At 29.9% G+C, this 25,415-nt stretch overlaps 1 protein-coding gene and 1 long non-coding RNA gene across 3 annotated transcripts in view; one reads left to right on the top strand and one right to left on the bottom strand.

Moving 5' to 3' along the window:
• Positions 1-12,299: 12,299 nt before the first annotated feature.
• The window catches only part of LOC105196957 (allatostatin A-like), a 49,185-nt gene continuing 36,069 nt past the window's right edge, over positions 12,300-25,415 (bottom strand). Inside the window, exons 2-4 of one of the 2 annotated variants that reach the window (XM_039449525.1) lie at positions 14,804-14,908; positions 14,648-14,731; positions 12,300-13,224 (exon numbers count right to left, since the gene is read on the bottom strand). In XM_039449525.1, coding sequence (XP_039305459.1) covers positions 12,910-13,224; positions 14,648-14,731; positions 14,804-14,893 — 489 coding nt within the window. In that variant the 5' untranslated portion in view covers positions 14,894-14,908 and the 3' untranslated portion in view covers positions 12,300-12,909. Of the gene's footprint in view, positions 13,225-14,647; positions 14,909-25,415 lie in introns of both variants that reach the window. The other variant, XM_011163122.3, reaches the window with a different exon arrangement.
• On the top strand, positions 19,971-25,397 carry LOC120357835. Its single transcript, XR_005574839.1, has 2 exons — positions 19,971-20,502; positions 22,648-25,397. It is a non-coding gene; the product is annotated as an uncharacterized LOC120357835 (long non-coding RNA).

Here is a 25,415-nt window from a genome sequence, read left to right on the forward strand (position 1 = left end):
AGTCATCGACAAGTCGATTTGATGTCGATTTGATGTCGAATTAATACTAATTTCCAGCAAGAAATGACCTATCGAATCAACATCGAAATAATATCATTTTGATGATTTCGATGTCGAATCGATGTCGAATTGACGTCGATTTTGTCATCATTTCTCACTGGGAATATCTAGAGATGAGATTATAACAAGTTGAATTGCGCCTAGAAATAAAATGTTTTGTGTAAAATTACTAGACACAAATAAGAAATATTTGAAGACAAAGTATTTTCCTACTGTTATAAAAAATACAAATAAAATTTATAAAGTAGTATGTATTCACCTATAATCACTTCCCACAACAATAATTAACAAAAAGGTCTCTTTTGTTTGCCATCGAAAATTGTATTTACATGCAAGAGAATTACTAATAGCTGCAACTATAACTGGATACAATACTTCACTATCATTTACTTTAAATTCTTCTTTGGCTTTTACTTTCATTTGTGAAAAATAATGTACCTAATATAATAATATAAATTAAAAAAAAAAACATTATTTAACTAGAACAAACTATTTCACAATTAAAACATAAAATCAAATCAACATAGTAAAATATTCAAACAGACCTTTAGCTCTTAAAGAATACACCAATAACAGTGATCGCTCACTCAACTGTAAAACGCAACCATTCAAGAGACACAATTGCAATTTGCGCCAAGTCTAAAAGCGTAGCGTAAGTGATGCATACTTATATTACCATACACTGCCGTTCGATAATAGTAATAGTCGTAATTTATCAACCTTGTTTGCACGATAATGATCAATGTGGGCGCATTTCAAGAATATATTTAATAATAATATAATAATAAAAAAATAATAAAAAAATCTTTTTTCTACATTTCTCATTTTACATTTTCATAGAAAGCTTATAAAATTTGACAATATTTAAGGTATTTAAAAATTCCTTTAGAAAAATTTCAAATATGATGAATTCTTATAATAATTATAAATGTTATAAGATATGAAAATTATTATAAATATACATGTGTATGAAAAATGTTAGTGCAGATTAGTGATATATTCATTGTAAATGCCCGGGAAAAAATATTTTATATATAAAATATGTCCAAACATAAATATATATGATTATATATATTTACATGTAATTTATATTTGTATTATGTATATTTATGTATATGTAAATAAATATACATATAATTATATAAAATTGTATATAATTACATATAATATAATTATATATACGGACATATTTTACATATAAGTGTACATAATTATATAATAATTATATATAAAAAAAATTTTTCTCGAGTGTCATTCTTTTATAACAGATGTAACAATTTTTAAGATCCATTTATTGCTATTAAAAAGTTGTTAAATCATGCAAATAATGTATGCATATCTACACAATTTGCAGATCAAGATTATATACAGATTATATGTTGATTTAATTGTGTATGCAAAAGAACACATATCGCATTCCGATATCTCAACGTTTTAGTGCATAAAAACAATGTAATAAAAAAGTAAAATATATACTGTGCCTTCCAATTTATGTTGATCTACGTAAAATTGAATAAAAGTTAATAGAAATTTTACAAAAATATTTGCAATTACTCAATAAACAATTTTTATGACAAAGTAAAAAATGATAAAAATATCGACTAGTTTTCGACCATCGACCATTTATCGACGCATCGACGTCGAATCAACGTCGAATCGACGTCAATTCGACTAATCATTTCTGGCTGGGTTTGCACTAATACACGTGAAAATTACATAAACGATTTTCATACATTTAAATCTTTTATACTGAAGCTTCTAAAATTATTTTGCAAGCACCGTATTGTTCTTTGATTTAATTCACACCTCGCTAGCTATTTATTTCATACACACAATGTCTAAAACTTTTATAGGGGAAAGTAGGATTATTGTACGCACTGAGTAATTGTACGCTTCGTGGTTTGACATCTTCTCGATGAATACAGATTATATCACGACCATATTTGTAGTGTGAAGGTATTTTTTTAATATATAACGTTATACATTTAAAAACGTAGTTAATTGAAAAAATAAGAAAAAGTAAAATCATGATTTTTGTTGCGATTTCAGCATTCAGAAAATAAGTCCGTATTTTTAATTTATTTATTTAATCTTGTTATACCTAACAAAAGTACGTTTTTTCGTGCGTTTTTTGAGCTATTGTTTATTAAACTTCATTAAATAGTCATTGAGTAATTGTTTTTTTTATCAAATCAAGTCCGCAGTAGACAATTTTACGTATCCATCTTAAAAGGCGTAAGATCACGTGAGATCAACTATAGTGTCATTAGTACAGTGTAGTGCAGTGTAGTGCAGCTAAAAGAATGGACTATAACCTCATTTTTCCTCCGCGTACATTTATCCAACCGCACGTACAATTACCCAAGGCCCGAGAAATTTTTTCGTTTATCTACTTGCCTTTTTTTTGCTGAATATAGCATTACCAAATAAAAAATTGTTCAATATGACAATACATAATGATAGAAAAAGTTTAAAGTTTTTATTTCTGTACTCGTATCGATTTCAACTTTAAAAATCACTTTACTGCAATAAATTTTCCTTAGGTGCGTGCAATATACCTACTTTCCCCTATGGGTATGAATTGTCACGAGTTGGCTGCTGAAGCCTATAATTAAACTATAATTTTTTAATCAACTTTTGTTTTTTGTATTTAATTATAGCGAGGTATGTTTTTGTCACTACTTTAATTGTGTAAAAAGATTTTCTGATCTGTAAAGACAATTAAGAGTTATCTGTGCACAAAAATAAGCACGTATAGAGACCGGTCCAGCCTTGCCATGGAGTATCTTATGGGAGGAATGGACATGGTCAGCGCTCATCATTGCTGACCATGTCCATTCCTCCCATGAGATACTCCTTGGCCAACGGACCTTTACGGGCTATCAGTCAGATTTGCAAAGATTGCGTACCGAGATATTCGTCGGTATAATATCTAGTGGAAAATAGACTAGATACCCATAAATACCCCGGTACGTGATCCTCTCACGATCTCTTTCTCGGAATCGGATAAATTCTGGATGCGAGATGCAGAGACCATAAATGGTTTGTATATTATATAAAATGGTGCTCAAATATTTTCTCAGTTAGTTAGATTCCGCTTGCTCCTCATTCTTACATGCAACACATCAAGCTGTAAGCGCAATACGCTGGCGAGTGCGATGCATCAATCGTCGGTGGACTAAATCTCGTATTAAAACCAAATTACTTTTTACAAAATTTAAAATTAAAGGGGAATTCTGTTTTTTTGACCAAAACAATAGTAAAATTTAGGAATTTTTTTTCAGAAACTAGCTATTTAATTAATTTAAAATTTAGACTATGTTTTTATTAGTGCTGTTACTTTTGACTTACTTCGAAGATTCGAAGCTTTGAAAGAATTCAAAGCTTTGAAGTTCACTTCAATCTTTCGAAGTTTTAAAAAATACGTTTGTGTAAATTAAAAGATTAGTACAATTACAATACATTACAGCATGTTTTAAAAACTTGCATTGTATAACATATATTCTAAAAAAATATATTTTAGCTTGTTTTTAATCGCACCGTAACATTGAAAGAAAATTCAGGAATGGTGAAAAAATATTTTTAAAGAAGTAGAATAAATATAAAAATATTTCTTTATTGAAATTATATCTAATGAAAATATATGACTTACTCTAATAGAAACTTATTTTGAAAAATAAAAACATTTGTCAAAATATTTTCAGAAACAAGACAGTTCCGTTGTAGCAAAACAATGTTACCCGCAGTTGAAAACTCATGTTTACGGTAGTGAATAGCCGTTAACAATGATATTTCAGTTTGAAGAGCACAAACGTATTTTTTGAAACTTCGAAGCTTTGAAGTTAACCTCGAACTTCGAAGATTTTAATACTGAAGTTTTGAATCTTCAAAGCTTCGAATGTCAAAGCCTTCGAAGAAAATTGCCAGCCCTAGTTTTTATCCATGTTTTAAAAGCATACCGTTTTTTATTGTTAATTTTTAATTATAAATAAAGAAGTTATATATGATTGAATATCATGCTGCGCAAAATTCTTCATTTACTGGTGTGCACGATATTGATTTTTCAGGTAATCTGAAACAGAAAAATAAAATAGCGTTTACTTTATACATATATAGTTTCAGTTTGATGAACCAAAATTTAAAAAAAAATTATTGCGGAAATTATTCATTTTCAAATCAAAACTATAGTTTTTACTATCAAAATTCGTCCATTTTTATTATGTAAAAAAAGTATGTATAGTAACCTATCAATATTCTGTTTCATCAAACGATAAAGTAATGTTACTTTACTGCAGGCCAAATTTGAAGGTAATCGGTTCAGTGGTTACAAAAATATCATGCACCATCCGCAAAAATGCTGTTTCAAGAAAACAGCGTTTAAAGTTTTAAGTTAATTTATCAAGTGCTTACATGATTTTTCTGTTACTCAGTTATTCCAGATCCATATAGTAGTCCTTTTTCTTCTTCGTAGAATTAAATTTGAGCCATTTGTTTGCTTCTACATTTTGTCCAAGCTTCTTTTGTAGCCTCGAGGCTACGTTGCGCTAATCTTTCAAGCCGGTATGGATTTTCCTTTGGAATATATTTTGCCTTTTTCTCCTATAACTTTTCCTATCGTTATCGTAGTTTTAAGGACATCATAAAATCCTTCATTAAAAATTTTGGTTGATAAATAATCCACGATTTCAATTATTTTTGATTCACAATGAAAGTGTTTAGTCACGAATCGCAGGTAAAGTAAAAACTCTTATTATTATTTTGAGATTTACCACCCAAACATCTTTCTAACAATTCTCTTGATGATAAATATTTGAAACTTAGCTTTATTTATGGCTAAACATCTTCATGTAGTGGCGGTTCATAATCGAATTCATCAAGACCTGCGCTCGGGTCAATTAAGACTAACTCATAACTCTGGAAATTTTACGAATTTTGAAATGAAATTTTCTGGAGCTATTCTTTAGATATTAAATTAAAAAATTCCGTTAAAAAAATCGATTTTTTTTACCTAAAAAACCAAATTTCCCCTTAAATATATGTACTATTTCAGGGTGGCTAGTGCAAAGCATTCGACGTTTCGGCTAATGGTTACGTGAGGGCTAAGGCGGTCGTAGTGATATATTTGCAGAAAGCAAAAGATGCGCATCAAGTGTACGCGACGGTAATTCGAACAAAAACAAATACCGATGGCTACAAATCCCAAGGTATTACGTATCCCAATGATGAAATGAATAAATTGATGCGTGACATCTATACCGAGACAGAAATTAATTCTGCCTCGGTATAGATGTCATGCATCAATTTATTCTGCACGGATGTGAGTTACATAAAGACTCATGGTACCGATACTAAAGTAGGAGACAAAGTAGGGATGTTCGATTCTCTTATAAAAATCGATTCTTAAATCGATTTTGCATCGAATCATAAAAATCGATTCTGCAAAAAAATTGGAATCAAAGAATTGATCTTGCTAAAATCGATCTAAAAAATCGATCTAAAAATTTATATATATATTTAAAACGTACATTAATATTTAATTAATTATTAACGTTTTATCAATTTTAAATTAACTATTATTAGTTCTAAGATTTTAATTTTTAAAACTTTAACCAATAAATAAAACAGGTAATTATGTAATTAAGCATTAAGTTTTTGAAAAAAAAAAATTTGTTAAAGTATAGGTTGCTTTCATATCATTTTTTGTTTACATACGTTCCTTTTATGTACTTTTATATCTTTTATTTGTAATATAAAATTATATAATATTTTTATAATTACTAATCTTTAATGGACACTGAATTCAGAAATAACAGCATGGCCGCGTCCAGACTATCATACGTAACCTCAATTTCAGTCTCTATTTTAGACGACGCTTTAAGGGCAATAGGTAAAGAAAAAAAAATAATTTTTAAAAATAAGAATCGGTTTTTCGATTCTTAGGGTAAATAATCGATTTGCAAAAAAATCGAATACCAGAAATTCGATTTAAAAAATCGATTTTTAAACCAAAAAAATCGATCTTGTAAAGAATCGAATCGGAATCGAACATCCCTAAGACAAAGTGGAGATAACTGCCATTGACAAATTATTCTGCAAAGATCGGAAGACTCCCTTACTAATAGGCTCCGTCAAATCTAACATGGGTCACTCGGAATCGGCTAGTGGATTATGTTCGATCACCAAGGTGTTAATCGCGATGAAAGTAGTCAATGTCTGGATTTAGAGTATTAAAATGCAAATTGCTATGCAAGTATCACTCCTACCCTGGGATTAGTAGCCATCGGTATTCGTCTTTGTTTTAATTACCGTTGCTTACACTCTAATACTCCAAATCCAGACATTCCTGCTTTAAAGGAGGAACGCGAGCTGTTCGAGTAGTCGACAAACCCACCGTGGAATGGTGATCTTATAGGTATTAATTGAATTGCTGCGACAAAGAATAATATGTGCGTTTTTTTCAGATGGCACAAACGCGCATGTCATTCTTTACCGCAGCAATTCAAAACTATCATCGCTATTGAACATCACCGAATTATTGCCGAAATTAGTTGCTGTATTAGGTCGAACGAAGGAAGCGGTACTGGATAAAACAAAAGATCATTGTAATAACGACAAGTTTCTCTTGTTGTTAAAAATAATTCACAGTAATGATATTTCCGGCCATGAGATTCACGGCTACGAAGTACTTCGATGGTATACGTGAAGTGACTGAGATCTAAAGAGAGCTCTATAAAGAGAGCTTTGCTTCGTATTTTCCGATATAGGCACGTAATCGGCGGGCATAAACCATCAATTGTTCGGCATTGAAACTTTTCGACGTATTGTGGTTTGCAACGATGCGCGGACGCATTGGCACCTCATGGCATCGATATCATGAATATCATCATGAACGCCATAGACAAAATGGCCGAACGTCCATGAGTGCGACCTGTATAGCTGTGTTTTTGTGACTATCACTTGTGGACATTTTAACCCATAATGGTCATACGGATTCCAAAAGACCCCACGCGTCCTTCTTTTAACTTAAGGGTAGATCATTCAACATCAAACAACCTTCTATGAAACTAATTTTTATTTGAAAGTATACTCTCTTGAAAAAATACTCCTAAATTTTTGTTGAATTATCTCAAAAATTAAAAATTTTATGAATATTTTTGTAAAAAAAATCAAATTTTGCAGTTTTTTCTATTTTCGATTTTTTTGTGACTATGTTAAATTCTAATTAAAAAAAATTATTAGATGATAAAAAATAGACCTCAAGATATGCTCAGTAAAATTTTTGCGACGAAATATCAAAAAGCTGGCAAATGGCGATTGATTTTGTGCAGGGGGGTTCACTGGACCCCGTGTGACCATTATGTTATTATTTAGAAGTGTAACCATTACGGGTTAATGTCGATAGGTATATAATTTTAACCAAAATTTTTAGATACTACGGCTACGGACTAAATGCATACTTAATTGTGATTAGTCAATTCCTTTATGGTTACGTTTTACGTCGTTACGGACTTCTATGTATGATGGGTTTTACACACCGAGCCGGTAACGTAATCCGGAGATAACGCGAAGAGACCTATATACAGGGTCATCCACGAAATCAAGTATACCAGCGACACATCTTATTATACATTAAGTGTAAAAGGGCAATTTAAAAGAAATATATATATTAACGTTGTGAAATCAAGAGTGTCTACCATCTCTGACCCGTCAACGCGGCCCTTTTCGAGTCCTAACCCCTTGGGCGCAGCAAAGATTCCGACATACCCTAGTGACGTGCCAGGACTGCCACCGGACACAACACTTACAAGGAAACTTTCGGAAATGTCCGTCTCAGATTTAGATGAGCTTTTAATATGTTGTAATACAGATAAAAATAAAGAACACGTATTTTTTTATATGTGTCCTAATGCACTTTTAGGAGCTGAAACACTCCTTTGAAGAAAATTGTTTTTTTTCTTTCGAAGCGTGTATCGTTGAAACTATAAGAGATAGAGAAAAATATTCTAATTAAAAGTTAAATGGCTTGAAGAGTATTTTATAACTGTAATTAAAAAAAAATTTTTTTTTTATTTTTTTACATTTTTTCCATTTACCTGTTTTTTTCAAAATTTTTATAAGCAAAATAAAGCTTATTTTATTACGAATTCAATGATATATGACAAAATTATGTTGCGACATTTCTATTTTCCAAAAATAGTTAAAAACTTCTCCAGAAATATATGAGACGTACACTCGATACTTCACCCCAGTAATAAATATACTTGGAATATTTTTAATTTTACTTTTTTTATGATATTATATTTGGTTTTATTTATTGCAATTTTGGTTTGGTTTGATTTGGTTTGGGTTTATATTGTAACAAAAGTATACTTGCCGTTTTTTTTACATTTTTAATATTTTTTAGGCGGATATGTTATCCATTTCGCTTTTTTCTTTTTTGAACTCCGCCTACGTCTCTGATAATATTTTCAGTTTCTCTACCTCTTTCCTTAGCTTTTTTTCAAGTATCATTGCCTATATCTTGTATATTGTGTCTATTAATGTCACTCTTCAATATTTTTTTGTTTTGTTTCTTCTTTCTTGAAAATTGGGCATATCCAATCTTCGTTCCATCTCTTTGGTATTTTTTCCTGATCATTTATCCTTTGCAAGATCTTTCTCAGCCTTTCTGTTGTATTTATATCTACCAGTAGCCATGCCTTATTTCTTAGTCCATTTTTCCCCGCTGCTTTCATTCTGCTCACTTTTCCTCGCTCTGTTCAGTTCTTCTGTGGCAATCACAATTCTTCCCTTTTCTACCACTCTCCTCTCTTGCCTAACTACTTCCTCTTTTGTACTTCTTGTTTCTCTGCCTTCCAATAAATTCATGTAGTGTTTTCTTCATTACTCTTTTGTTATCTTTTATCTGGCCATTCTTTTTTTCCTCTTTTCTTTTTAATGTATTTCCAGATTTCATTCCTATCTTTGATCTGCATTATTTTCCTTTGCTCCTTTTACCTCTCCCTTTTTTGTTTTTCTTTGCAGTTTTTTGTGCTTTCTTTTGCTCTCCATGTGTTCTTTCCTATTTATTTTCCTTTGCTCATTTTTTTGAGAGTCTTGTTTAGCTTTTTCTTGCTTTCCCTACATTCACTGCACCATTTTTTTTTGCCTTATCCTGAATTTCCTCTGTATTATGGTTTTTTTAGGTATTGCCCTATTTATTTTCTTTTCTTTTAGTTCATACCATTTAGCTTGGAGAAACCTTCTGTTTTTTTCCTATTTTTCAGATTTTCCTCGTACTTACTGCATCCTCTTTCCGACCAGTCTTCTATTTGTACGCTTCTTTTCTTCCTGTCTACTTCTTCTTCTCTCTGCATTTCTACTTCATTTCTATTTCCTAAAGCATGTGACCCGAGTCCGCTCTCTCTCTTATTCTCATCTGTTTTACTTTCTCCCATACACAGTAAAAAATAAAATGTTAATTTAACACTTTTGTATTTCCCAGAAAGTTTACTCTAAATTTTAAATTAAAATAACTCAAAAGTTAAGTTGAAATAACTCTTAATAACTTAAAATAAGTTATTTTAACTTAACTTTTGAATTATTTTAAAATTTAGAGTGACTTTTTGGGACATTTTATCTTTTACTGTGTACCTCTATATTATTACATATTACATAATCTATCACTGATCTTCTCTGAGCTTCTTTGTTCATTCTCCTTCTATTAAGTATCCCTAGGCCATGTTTCTGGATTTCCTTTATGAATACGGCGTTTTAAAATTAAAGATCTTCCTTTTGTTTATTTATTGTTTTGTCTTTTGAATATCTCTTCTTCTCTGTCCCATAACAGTCCTCCTCTTTCTGCAACCCTTGCGTTGAAGTCTCCACCTATTATTACTTTTTCCGCTTCGTCTATTTCTTCTGTTATTTTCTCTTTTCTTTTCTACTTTATTGTACACCGATATTATTTTTTATTTCTCTCTTCCCCAGATTTATTACGACATTCAGAACATTGGTACAATTAGTTTCATCTTTTCCTACAACGATTAAAAATATAACCGTCGAACAATAAAGATAAGTACAATATTGCCGCAGCTAGGTGAATATAACTTTTTAGCACATCGGGACAAAATTTTTATTTATTGTACAGTAAATTGTTTATCTAATTGTTTGCTAAATTACAGTGTATAGCAATCCAAACCTGCAATTAACTTAACCCTTAAACATACCGATCTCGTAAAATACGTAAACACATTTTCGAGTCTGGGAGACTTTTTCAACTTTGAGAAATTATAACTTTGGTACCAATCAACATTTTTAAATAATCTTTTTTCACATAAAAGTTTAGACTCTCAGAGATGTGACTTCATAATTGGCATTGCCAAAAAATGATTTATTGTTAAGTTATAAAAGAAAAACTATTAAGCAAAAATAATAAATTGTTTAAAAATCCACTTTTTTTTAAATCATATCTCCGTAACAAAAAACTTTTAAGGACTTTCAAATACGATGTTTTAAAGAGTCATACTTTCAAAAAAAATTATAGTATTGTCATTCCTTTTAAAAAGTATAATTATATAACAAGGAGAATATGAGGTATTTTTGGGTGTCTAAAAATTCACTTTTTTTTTTTAAATTATATCTTTGCAACAAAAAATTTTTAAAGACTTTACAATACGGCGTTTTAAAGAGTCATACTTTCAAAAAAAAGTTATGTCACTACCATTTCTATTAAAAAATATACTTACGTAACAAAGCGAATATGAGGTATTTTTAATTAACTCAAGGTGTCTAAAATTAAAAATTGATGTGTTTGATAATATATTTCAGACCTTACGCAATCCTCTTTTTCACGACATTATAGTATTTTAATTTTAGACAGACATACGCAAACGGACCTGTTTAAACATGTTTTGTCCAGTTTTTTTTTTTACATAAGATTACTGACAAAAAAGTTTTACTTACACACACTATATGAGTTACATTGACCCTAACAAAACTTTGCTGCTGTGCCGTTCGAATTCTAGTTTATCAAAACGGTTGATCAACCATATCAATCTAAGGAGGAGATTTCAAACTTTTTTTACGTCTTCGTCTGAACCTCCTATCTCATTCTATCTTCACACAGCAAGCATTTGAAATTTCATATGGGGTTTCTTAGACCCACTTATGTGTTTAACGGTTAATAATTCTCTTGTCATCTTTGCCGATAATTAGATTGCTATATTCTGTAAATGTGGAATGTTAAAGAAAATATTTAATTTTCTATAATTTAATATTTAATTTTAATTGAATATAATATTAATATATTTTGACATTAATAATATAATTAAATTTAATATAAATTTATTTTGACCATAATAATATTTAATTTTATTGTAACATCAATAATATTTAATTTTGACATTAATATATATAAGCGCTAAATAATGTTGAGATATATAACTAACAGACAACAATAAACTTATACAATACAAGAAATTGTGTTTTTTTTTCTTTGTTTGCTTCCGACAACATTCTCTCCACTTGTAAATGTTTAAAAAAGAACACGCAAGTATCTTGAATCTTCTGGCTATACAATCCCAGACAAAAGTTACTTAAATTTAAAATTGATGAAATTTTATTTTTTTATAACTTAAGACGTGTACCATATGTGCTCGTATCATGTATAGGACTTAAATAATGCCAGTTAACATGATATTTGACACTGCAAATGAATATATTTGTATATTTTGCAATTTTTGTGATCGTCGGCAAAATTTTTTGGACATGAATTTTACCTGAAATCAACTGTAATAAATAAAAGAAGACGCATTCTGATAACATTTAATGTATATCAGATATCAAATGGTACTTAAAAATCCATACTATACTTAAATAAATATCATTAACACAATATTTACGAGAAGCCGAAGCGTGATTATGTAGCCCATCAGAATTTTGCGTCGTTTTATCATTGATATCTTAATAACAAGTTAGTAAATTGATATAAAATTTTTTTAGAAATATTGCTGAGTATTTTATTTACTCATAAACAAAGTTTTAAAATATTGGCAATGCTGCTTCTTTATAATATCTTTATAGTATCGTTGACATGGAGCCCAAAAGTCCAAGTGGAAATGTATTGCTACGATTTATAAAATTTTCAAGGCATTGTCAGTGTTAGAACATTACCTTCAGTACTTCCTTAATGGAAAGATATATTTGAAGTAGAAAAATTCTCCAAATATTTTATAGACAAAACTGTTCAATATTCACAGCTATGTCTAAAAAGAAATATTCGGAGAATTTTTCTACTTCAAATAGATCGTTCTTGCGTTTTTGTTTTTAAACATTGGAGGGAGTATTGTCGATGGCGCACTAATTTTATACCAAGTTTTAGAAAATAAAAAGAAAATCTCGATATCGCTCTTAATTTCCGTCGACAGTGTGTTTTGCTTTCGACAATTAATGAAATCATACACGGTACGAGATGGTATTGACATAAACATTCAAGAAAACTGCATTATATGTAATTTTAATGAATTTAATCTCGATAATCTCGAGTTTATAATTTATAACAAAAATAGGAATATCTACTTAATTTAATATTTATCTGTCTTATCATGAAGTACATCAATTAATTATTGATTTATACAACATAAAATCTCGATTTTATAATAGATTTATATTGTTAAAATATTAGACATCTAGAATTTGAAACGTCAAACAATTAATAAATTGTACAGTCTTTTCAATCATTTATCCGCTGTTATTGTATTTTGCCAAAATATTTTTGGAAATAAATAAATCAGATATTTCCTCTGGTATCGTCCAGGGATTAAAAGCGATTGAGCAAGATAACAATTTGTGCTCCTCGACGAGAACGCTTTACTGAATTAAATCATTGTCCTCATCCGGTTCTTTGCCCAAACCGAGCAAGAATTTCAGGACTACAGAATCGTTCAGTCTTTTTCCAGTCATTTCTTCAGGTGGTAACTTCCAGGTTCGTTTTCCTAGTCCAAAACCGAAGTACTGGCTACGTTTGTTCCCCATAAAATCGTTCGAGTTGTCGCGTGATTGATATCCCTCTATGTTATCAGCCAAAAAGTCCAAACTGAAGGGATGGTATGCGTTGCGTTTTCCTAAACCAAACCTGAAGTCTCGAAGACGTTTGCCGATGCCGAATGAGAATTGCTGGTTTCTCTGTGCATATAAAGTTTCAATATTTAGAGATATAAAATGTAACAATATAGTAAGGCTACAAAAATTAATCAATATAAAAATATATATTGCCTATGAGACATGGAGTTGTTTCAGAATTAAATTATTAGATTGAAAACATATTAAAATAATATACCAAAAATACCAAAATTAAATGTTAAGAAGCTACCTATTATTTATGGATATCAAAATTCAAAGGTCCAAAGTTAAAATTATTATTAGAAAGAGAGTCTAGACGTCAAACACAACAAAATACTAAGACACAAATTGAATGATAATTAATTCGACAGATAAATAGTAACTCTTTTCCTCAATAATAATTTTAATTTTAGAAGCTTGACTTTTACAATAATAGACAGCTCCTTCAGATTTGTTTTCAATACTTTTTATTACATTTTGAACATTTAACTTAACGTTGTGGAGAAAATCAAGATTATACATTCATATTTGTTTCCGCCTAATTATTGATTTTCAATAAGCTGTATTGACCAGAGTTGAATCTTTTATACACATTCTGAATTTTCAATATTATAATTTTATCAATTGCGGTAACTTTCACAATTTATATTTTATTATAAAAATATATTTAATTCTAATTTTACTTAAAATCAGTATTGGACATCGATAGAGTAATTTGTTAACTGAAATAAAATTTTAAAAGTACATAATTGTGATGGAAGGAGTAATATAATCAATTAATGAAATAAATTGTCAAATAAAATTGTATAATTTATCGATTTAGTTTTAACTAATTAATTTAAAATTAATAATAAACAAAATTATTATTGATTTATTCAATTATTAAAATAAATTAAAGACTATTAATTTTAAAAAATGTATTAATATTATTGTTTTTTATTATATTTCAAAATAATTTAGCATTTAAATAATTATTAGCTTAAATGTGTTTGATATATCGAAAAGATCACAAATAGATTAGTGAATAAAATACTTTATTTATTATATCAATCAATGTTTTAAATCAGTAAAACTAAAATAATTAATACAATTTATTACAATTATTACAATTTATTTTTAATCAACAGGATATAATTTTTGTCAACTGATTAATTAATCACAATTATAACAACAATTTATTTTAATAGATTTATTTTGATTAAAAATTTACTTGATTTATGTCCAAGACTTATTTCAAGTAAAAAATTTTAATTATTTTTATTATAATAAAAAACTAATTTTTTTACATTCTTTATTATAATAAGCAATTAAAATTTAAGTGATAAATTGAGCAAATTTATTTTCCCAACAGTCACTATATCAAATTTTTTTATAAGTACGTTATCATATAGTGATTCTGTAACATTTTTATAATTAGAAATCCTTTTTCATAACAAAGAGTTGATCTATAAAAAGAACAGAATGTTTTATTTCATGTATAACTCACTTTATCTTCATTATTATCCATCCGCTTCCCGATGCCAAAGTTATAAAGGGGTAGTCTCTTATATTCTTCAATGTAGGACTTTTTCTGAGGTTTTTTAAATTCCAAGTTGTTTAATAACGGGTGAAATCGTGGAATATGTAAAGATGAAGAAGATACCTCTTGTATCGCCGCTGATGATCGTCCAACGACATTCAACACGTAGAATATAATAATTATGATAGTTATTAAACTCATTCTTGACTTCATGGTGCCTGTTTGAATCTGAAAGCACGCGGAAATGTAAAGTGTAATAGACTAATATTGGATATGTGGACATGATTCCTATAATATGTATATTATAATAATGTCATATGAACTTTCACGGTAGTTCCAAGATTGAGTTTTTAAATTCACTTGTATAAAATTTGTCCTATCTAATTTCTCATCTTATTTAAAAATATGTATACATATACATATATAAAATAATTTATAAAGTCTGAAGAGTAAATAACATTTATTTTTAAACGCAATATTATACGTATAATATAATTTAATTTGTAATGTAAATATTATAGATTGAATACTTGTATTATCAAATGTCAACACGATAAGAACAGTACAAATCGTAGAATCGATTATAATATAAAGGTAAATTTCCCCAACGTTTAAATCTAAATAGAAAGCAGCGAAAAGACGCGATCAAAGAAGTTAATTCTAAAGTTTATCAAGAGGAAAATTTAATGATATTCTTTAAATCTAACTTGCATATAATTTTAAATAACTAATGTGCGAGAGAAGGCAAAGGGCAAGGCAGGGTTTCTCACGGACACCTGATCGCCGGGGACATGCTTTTTGGAACTCTATCGTGATTGTTGCGACCGGTGATCAGCAGAAAGTAATAAGAGTGTCTTCTCTTCTTTGTTATTTTTAACGTTTAAAAATTTAACACCAAAAGTATTCTATAAAAGTTTTAAGTAAAGATACTCGATAACGATACTCGCCGTTTGCTTTCTCTGGCGTTAAACGCAATTGTTAATCAATGAAACTTATGAGCTAGCGCATAATATAAATGTATGCGCGACATATGCAAAAAAAAGAAAATGAGAGGGTGAAGAATTGTGGAGAATTGTGCTAGACATTACAATATACTTATATTCTATTATTTTATATTAATATGTAAAAATCATGTCGTGCTATTATAGCTTTTTATCTATAAGTCCATTATTTTCATCTGTATGAATAGAGCTTCTCTTTATTTTATTGTAAATTACATTTACTTTATTAACTTACTTATGCACTTTAATAAATTTATTATTATTATTTTATTTATAATGATATATTTTCACAATGTTTTCAGAAATTTTGTATCTATATCTCTTAAGAAATCTTTTATCTCTTACCTATTTTGGAATTTCAGCATAAAAGAGCGTTAATGCAACATTATGTGCAAGATTTTATGGGTCTTTCAAGGCACAAACGTACGCAAATGGAATTCTACTATGTAAAAATAAAATAAAGAGTTATTTACGATTGCTGTGGGATAAATGCTATTTCAGTAGAGAAGTATCTCCTATTTGTAAACTCGTGTTGCGCCAATTTTACGACATGGATTCCAATAGCTGTAGCATCCTCTCTTTTTTGTAAAAGCTTTCTCACTAACATCGGACTGAATTTTAGAACGTTAGATCTAGGAAAATTAGGAAAAACCATGAATGCTTTTATGTTTGTGTTTTTTTCTTTCATAAATAACATTTTATTGAAAAACAAAATAGTGGTCAATTGAAAAATTTTGTTAAAGTACGAAAAAATGTACCAATTTTACATCAGTAATACAATTGTCCATAAATTTTGCGGTTATTAATTAAAATATACCCTTCCCTCAATTTAAAAGTAAAATCCAGGTTGGCAAAGTTACTTTATAAAAGTAACTCGTTACCGTTACTCATTACTGATTTTAAAAAGTAACTTGTTACCATTAACGTTACTCAAAAATTGACGAATCATTACTATTTTTGTTACTTTTTTTACATTAATAAAATATATACAAATTTCTGAGATAAATATAAATAGAACTTTTTATCTTCTAAAGAAGTAAGGTCCAAAATATATGTATACAGTTATATTAAATACACGTATAATTTTAAATCAACGTTTTTTTATTATATGCACTAATGTCATACATACTTTTATTCAATATAATCACAGATAGTTTAGTTTTGATTGCATTTTTGCATTGAACTTCAGCAAAAAGATTTGTTAATTATTTTTAAAAGAAGTTGATGTTCTATAAAATCATCATTAAGATGACCTCTTTGCGGTGTTAATACGATATCTCTCACACTGAATAGTCTTTCTACACTTGCACTACTTGGGGGTGCAGTATTGTATTTGATAAATAGTGATTTAACTTTTGGATAATTATTTGGCATCTCAATATTAGAATTGTTTGATCATAAAAATCGTTTGTTATCGTCAGATTGCTATCATCTAGCAAATTAATGCACTCCATCTATACAAAGTAACGATAAAAGTAAATATTTAAATCGTTACAATTACCGACGAAATGTAACTACTCGTTACCGTTACTGTTACAAATTATGAAATGTAACGCCGTTACTCATTTGTTACCAAAAAAAAGAAATTGTAATGGTAACGACGTTACAAGTAATGCGTTACTTGTCAACCCTGGTAATTATTCACATATATTTTAACATTTAAAAGTAGAGTTTTATCTTTTTTTTTTATTATGCGGTTTGCATAATAGTATAATAAAATAGCATTGAAGTAATGTATGTTGCTATTGTTATACTTCAAATATGTCAATGATTCATTTTAATTAGTTTCATCTTTTAGGTCGTCATCAGTATATGTACATATAATATTGTCATGCTTATATAGTGAAAGCTGTGTGAAATGTATATTAATAATAATTAAATATCTCTGTTTGAAACCATTTAAATAATAAAGCTGCTAAACAGACTTTAAATATTTGATGAATTATACTGATTTTTCTTTTATTTATAAAAGATATTACAAAAAATGATTTAAAAAGTGTGAAAAGAGGTGTGGAGATTTTCATATAAATTTACGAAGGATAAAAGTTTAATTTTAAGGGTTGGTGACAGGAGTAACTTGAACAACACGAATATTTTCATTCTTATCTATAAGCAGTTACGTAGAGTAAAATAACGAGATGGAACTTCTGTTTAAACATTTTCTTATACGTGTCACCACTCTCGGTAGTTATTTCGCCGAAAAGAAAATGTACATTTTCTTCAAGGGTATTTTACCCTTTAGAAATTGGGCACGAACAAAAAATATATTTGTAAAAATATATTACTGAGGAACTCTCTCTATGTGTATACAAAATTTCAGAATATTTTAAATTTTCAGATTTGCAAACGTTTCTTGTTAGTAAAGAAAAGATTTTTTGCAAAATTATTGCACAAAAGAAGAGATGATAGCTAAAAATCGCACAATCTTTTAACAATTGTAAATAAAAAAAGTTTTCTTTTAGTAGAACTTTACTTCAATAGTTAAGGATTAAAAATGTGATGTTCATAATAAAAATAAAAAAAATAAATTTTTTTTCACGAAGTTCAAATATCGATTTCAGCAAAGATTAAGTGAGCGTTTAAGAGGATGCTACAGAGGACCGAAGAACTTCCTCGACGTCGGCATTGCAGATTATTTTTCGAGGGAGACCAGGCTATCGCTCTTTGTCCAACGCATAGATCAGTTTTTGTTTTTCGATTATTTCGCCATCTGCAAAAAGACCTATCAACTACAGCCACTGCTCTTCTTGCCATCGTTTACGTGCGCTAAGTGAAATTTGGATACGTACAGCTGTTCACCTATTAAACTTTTTTGTTAGGTCGACTGAAACGATACACAGTCAGTGTTGTTAGAGTTTTCTGAAGTTCGCCCCTTCGTCTCATTTTATACATACGAGCTACAGAACGTCAGTAAATAACAAAAATTAACCTTGGTTGACAGATCCACGAGTCAAAAATAAATGAATTTTTAACTTTTTGATCGATTTTCTCATAAAATTTACCAGAGCAGACTTTGTTTTGGTGCGTATTTTTATTTTGCAAAAGGATTTTGTGATCTGTAAAGCCAATTCAAAAATTAATGAACACTGTAATGGTCGGTAATTCCCGTCAGTATAGCATCCTTTTAACAGCTAAATTAAAGGATCACCAAAAGTTACTCTCCAAAAAAGAGTGTAATATGATAAATCAACAAAAATGATAAATCAAATGTTTTAAAACGTATTTCACAGCTTAATGTTTCTACATTCACTTTTAATATCGACTTTCAAAACTGATTTTTTACAGAGCTATATGGATAAAAATAAAAATGCAGAACAATTTATTACGAATTTTGCGAATTTATTTGACGTGAATTAAAAATCGCACACAAATGCAGTTTGCAGTGTTTGAAAGCGTGAATCTTTATCTTTAATTTGCGTACTTGTTGAGCGTTGTACGATTTTTATTTAACATTGAAAAAAGGAAGCATTTTTGCTTCAGTGTTGTCTAACAATCAGTAAAAAAAATCGTACAAAGTTCAACAAAAACACAAATTAAAGATAAAGATCCACGCTTTTGAATGCTGTAAACCGCATTTGCATGCAATTTTTATTTTGCGTCGTGAAGCTTTGCAAAGTTTGTAAAAAATTTTAAAATTTGACGCATCCCCATTTGAATACGCGTAACTTCGTAAACAATCTGTAAATTGTTTAATAACTTATTAATTTCAAAACTAGAAATTTCAAGTTTTAAAATGCTTTTTTTTTTAATTTTTTTACGATCATTTTTGACAAAGTTACACTTTCTTGAATTACGCCTATTTTTCGGAGTCAGACTAGGTGATCCCTTAATTTTGCTGTCGAGTGTATATATTAATAAATCCATCAATATTAGATATAGTCAGTCAAATAAGAGCGTGGCAGAGTTTATAAAAGAATATATTTAAAAAAATTTTTTAATATATATAGGCATTATACTCAATGAGAACAAAGATGCAATTACGTTAATAATGCGTCCAGTTACCACCAGCGTCAATAATTGTCTGGCATCTCCAAGGCACGTTCTTGACCAAATTGACGGCATAGGACTTTCATATACGACGAATTTCACGAGATAACTGTTTCAAAGTGTACGTGCGTTTTCCACGAATCTTGTGCTTATTATGCCTGCACATTTTTGATAGGATTTGCATCGGGCGACTTCAACGGCCAATTCAATGTGTTTAGTACAATAACTTTACTGCGCTGCGCTGGTTAAAATACTAGAAAAGCGCGCGCTATGCTCTTTTTCCCAAAAAGGTAAAAATTAACGCATTACATCGCCCGACAGGGCGCGTTCGCCGCGCTTATTATACGTTGCATCATAGCGATGCATTTCAATCAAGTTAGATAAGTCCAGCGATTCTTACGTATTCTTGACGCACTCCTTCTGTGCGATACATACAGTTTTGTGATTGGTGTTTTTACTGAACGCACGGTAATGTACAAAACAAAAATTTGGTCTTTTGAGCCGGATATTCAACGTCCGGAAACTCAGCGCAGCATCGGCCAAAGGTTGCAGCAGGATCGAGGTAACAGCGAGATAACAGAGCATCTCAAATTCAAGCGCTATGCACAAGGCCGAGTCTCCGCGTGCGCCGCCATTACGGCATAAGCATGACGCATTCCTTGAGAGCGCAACATTCAAATGCGATCCTTCGATATCGGGGACTTACAACGGCAGCCGGACGACGCTTCTCCAGATAACGTCTTTTCCGGACGATCGCCTTCGGCAGAGGAATCGCCCGCGCCTGCGTGCGAACGCTGGTGCTTGTTCATTCTTGCCTGCGTTTTTTGTATCAAGGTAAAGCTCAATGCACACAGAACGCATCAATGCATTACGCATGCCAAATAGTCAATCATTCTTTCGCTTTTTTATTTCTTTCCATAAAAGTCAAAAATTGACTACCTTACGACGCATAACGCGTTGACGCGTCCTGTGCGCATTAAGCCTCAAGCCCAAATCACACTAGCGATTGACAATTGCGATTGACAATTGCGATTGATGATTGGCAATTACTTTTTAAACCAATCAGAGCAAAACAATCAGTGGCTGCTTTGCTCTAATTAGTTGAAAAGTAATCGCCAATCGTCAATCGCAATCGTCAATCGCTAGGTATGATTTGGGCTTCAGGGTAATCGCTCCATTTTGTTGCCAACCGATCGCCGCGCCACGCAAGCGTTTGCCCCTCTCTCTCTTTTTTTCTTTCTCTTTTTTGCACGTCACTACGTGCACTCAACATGTCTAACAAAACAGGCCCGATTACACTCAAAAGACAGAGCGCGATAATGAAAAGCTTCTGCATATAATTTTAAAGGCTTAGAAAAAAATCCGTTTTTTTTTCAATTTTTCCGCGGATTTTTTCGGTTTTTTTTTTCTTAAGGATAGAAAAATTTATTGGAAAAATTCAAAAAGTGTGTAAGATACTGTCTTGTGCTCCGTTGATCTGCAAGATACTGCTATTACTGCTTCGTATGCCTTTTGCTCCGATGTAGATTTTCTGTAAGATACTTGGAAAAATAAAAGAGCTTAGGTGGGTTTGAACTTTGAACTCGGGATCCGTTGTTCCGACTGCTAACACTCTCACTGCTAGACCAAGACTCCACTGACATCTTGGTGCTTATTTCTCGTACATCAACAGTCTGACTAAGTCCTTATTATTCAGTATTCTATATTTGGTATCTCACAAGTGTTATACTATGGTGGTATCTCATCAGTATCAAAGTTATCTGTTTTATGATATGATTTCTTAACTCTAGCTCGCCACATTTATGTTCGAGCCTGTAGTTTGCCATATACTTTTATTCGTGTAACAGCTCGATTTTTTGTCTTGTCACTTTATTCTAATTAATATTTAAAAGCTTGTATTGCAAAAATTAAAAAATACTTATAGTAAATTGCATGCTCATAAAGTAATAGTAGATCGAGAGGATGATTTGAAATAATTAAATTTATAACAATATACAGGAAGAAGCAAACTATAAAACGAGATTACACTTCAGGATTTCACCGGATCAGAATATGGCGAACTAGAGTTAAAAATCTTTATTAATGAATGAAAAATAACTAGAAAACTGTCCGTATAAAGTTGAACTAATGTTAGTTTCTGTCTTTAAGTTTTTGTCCTTAAAGTTTTTCTTTTTATTTATAATAATATGAATACGAGGGAAACAAAAAGCAAATTACAAAAATAAATAAAAACAGAATTAATGTATTTCTTAAATAAAATAAAACGTATATGTTTCTTGATAATTATTAATATTATGAAAAAATTTTTTGAATAATTAATATAAATATTAACTTAAATTAGTCTTTAAACTAGTTGCTAAGATTACATTTGTTCTTAGAACAGTTTATTTAATAATTATGTAATTATTAAATCTCAAGTGATATACATTATTTCAAATATATAATATAAAAATTAGCTCAATATTAATTCTAGCACTTATACAAGATGTCTTACTTTAAATAATATTGTAAAATTAGATAGCATGTCATTTACATAGCAAAAACAGCAATTTTTTGCAAAAGAGCAATTTAAAAAAAAAACGGAACACTTTTGGATTTTTTCCAAATTTAAAAAAAACGGTATTCTTAAAACATATTGCTGTTTTCTAGTAACAGCAGATATTATGTGGCACAGAGAGCAAACGCGAAACTCTCTGCGTTAATACTTCCAATTTAATAATATTATCTATAATGTATAACGTTGAAAATAGAAATGCATTAACCCTTCAGAAAATTTTTTATTGTATTTATTCGTCCTTCTATATATATAAATATAATTTCGTATAACGGCTAATTTATTTCTTCCTTACTCTATATTTGATATTTATTTATTTAATTACTTTTATATAAATGTATCTTATCCATAATTTTATATATGTATACATATATAAAATTTGTGCTCTTTACAAAACTGAAATTTTCTTTTTTTTTTTTATCTAGAACTCGAATCAAAGCAGTTGAACAATGGATTCCAAAAATATTCAGACTTTCTAACATCAAGGGAAGACATCACTAGACAGTCCGGAATACATAATGTTGCAGGATGAGGGACCGCTAACGCTGCAGACCTTGAGTATCCCTACGCTGGATTTGGAAAAAGTTCTGTCAAATGGCGTTTTCGGGTCCCAAATTAGGCAAAGAAGTTCCGAAGAAAAATCAAATCACAAGTATTACAATGACTGTACGGTTGAACGAGAATTGCAGTTATTAAAGCCTTTTAGGAAGAATGAAACGACGGTGTGATTCTAGTGGTGTTATTGAGGATGCGAAAAGAACTGTTTAAAATTCTATGACCAAGGATGGTTATACTGATAAAAAATTTTTACTGGGATAAAAGATGAATTTTGAATGGAAATAGAGAAGCATTGCTTTTTTTCATCGCAGCATTATCTGACCACACATTTACTTAATTTCTAAATACAGGACCATTGTATTTATAAAGGTCACTTCGCTGAAGTGCCGTGCTTGATTGTGATTAGACGTAAGACTCGTTAGAGACTTGTCCGTATTATGAAATATAAGTAAAATAAAAGAGACTATAATGACATACCGGAAATGGGAGTCGCGCAACAGAGATACTCGCGAACAAGTATTGCAAAGATATTTTTAATCTGCCATTTGTCGTAGCTTTTAAATAAATTACTTCTCTACTACTACTTTCTTGAGGATATAAACAATATTCTAGGACTTAATTCGCAACGACAGCGTCAATATCGTCTTTGCTTATTAGCTTGTCTTTAAGACTATATTAAGGCATTTGGACCCTCCTATCGCAAAAGAAAGTCTTTATATAAATGTATAAAATGGTACAAAATGGTAGAAAACGACATATAAATAATTTTACTTGTTTGACTAAATCTTTTTATATTTGTCTTTGTAACAATAACTTTATTATTATATATAATACGTGTTATAAATAATACAGCTCAATTTTTTCGAAGTAATAAAATTATAAATGATCTTTATAAATTTTATAAGCTTAAATCGATCTTTTCCTTATTAGTTATTTTTACAAAGATATCTATACACTCTAAAACTTAATATTCACAATGACGGTATCAATTTTTTAATAAACTTAATTAAAAATATGGAGTAATATGTTTTTCACACAAAAATTAAATTTTATAATTGTAAAGTTAAAAAGATTAGAACGCAAAGTATCAGAAAATCAGTGACCATCTGAACTCCAAAAAATTCATAAAAGTTCAAATGCGAGATTCGGTGGAAACAAAAGACATATTTTCAAAGTAAATTATATTTAAAGAATGCTTTGCGAGTTCTTTGCCACGCACCTCTTCAGAATAACAAATATCTGCTTTATTTTTCTTGAAGTAAATGTTGGAGTCATCTTGATGCGCATATTTTGCCATTTTTTTCTAAGTGTGAGGAACAAATTAGCCAGTCAATGGATCAATCTTTTCGTTATAAAACAGTCCACGTGAAAAGACTTAAATTCCTTTGTCAACACCGTTTGTATAAAATCGAGATCGACAATTATCAAATTTGATGTAAAAAATGTATACATTCCGAAAGCGCCATGATTTTTATATTTCAAGTAGGCATCGTGGAAGAATACGCCGAAAAATCGCAGAAACGAATAAAAAAAGTTTTGTCAATAGGCATATTTTTCAATGATGCTTATTCGAAATGTAAGAAACATCGCGCTTTTGGTATATATACATTTTTTACACCGAATTTGATAATCGTCGGTCTTGATCTTATACGAACGGAGTTGACAAAGGAATTCCAGTCTTTTCATGATCGTGGACTGTATTATAACGAAAAGGTTGGTCCATTGACTGACTAATTTGTTCTTCACACCTAAAAAAAAAATGGCGAAATATGCGCATCAAGATGACACCAAAATTTACTTTAGAAAAAATAAAGCAGATGTTTATTATTCTGAAAGAGTGGCGAAAAACTCGCGAAGCATTCTTTAAATATAATTTGCCTTAAAAATATATCTTTCATTTCAATAGAATCTCGCATTTAAGCTTTACTCTGGAGAATAAAGCTTAAATGCGAAATTCTATTGAAATAAAAGATATATTTTTAAAGCAAATTATATTTAAAGAATGCTTTGCGAGTTTTTCGCCATTCCTTCAGAATAATAAACATCTGCTTTATTTTTTCTGAAGTAAATTTTGGTGTCATCTTGATGAGCATATTTTGCTATTTTTTTTTAGGTGTGAAGAACAAATTAATGAATCAATGGATCAACCTTTTCGTTATAATATAGTCCACGATCATGAAAAGACTTGACTTTCTTTGTTAATTCCGTTTGAAAAAGATAAAAATCGGCGATTATCAAATTTGGTGTAAAAAATGTATATATACCAAAAGCGCGATGTTTCTTATATTTTGAGTAAGCATCTTTGAAGAATACGCCTATTGACAAAACTCTTTTTCGCGTAAATACAATATATTTAAAAAAACCGTTATTTGATTAAAGTTTTTCAAACGACAAGAAATAGAAACTCTCTTAATTAGAAGGTAAAAATAGATGGCTTAAAGATACTGTAAGTTCCCACAAGAGTAAGTGAGATAGAGATAAAGAGAGATACTCCGCGTTATCTCACTCTAGAGGTTTTCCAACTGTAATACGGCAATGTTCTCTTTTCGATTATTTTCTGTAAAGACTTCGACTGTGGTTATTTGTCAGGAAACGAATAAACAGTTTATGTTGAATCGATTCGACTTATTTATTA

The sequence above is a fragment of the Solenopsis invicta genome, chromosome 5 (assembly GCF_016802725.1).
Source record: "Solenopsis invicta isolate M01_SB chromosome 5, UNIL_Sinv_3.0, whole genome shotgun sequence".
Lineage (NCBI taxonomy): Eukaryota > Metazoa > Arthropoda > Insecta > Hymenoptera > Formicidae > Solenopsis > Solenopsis invicta.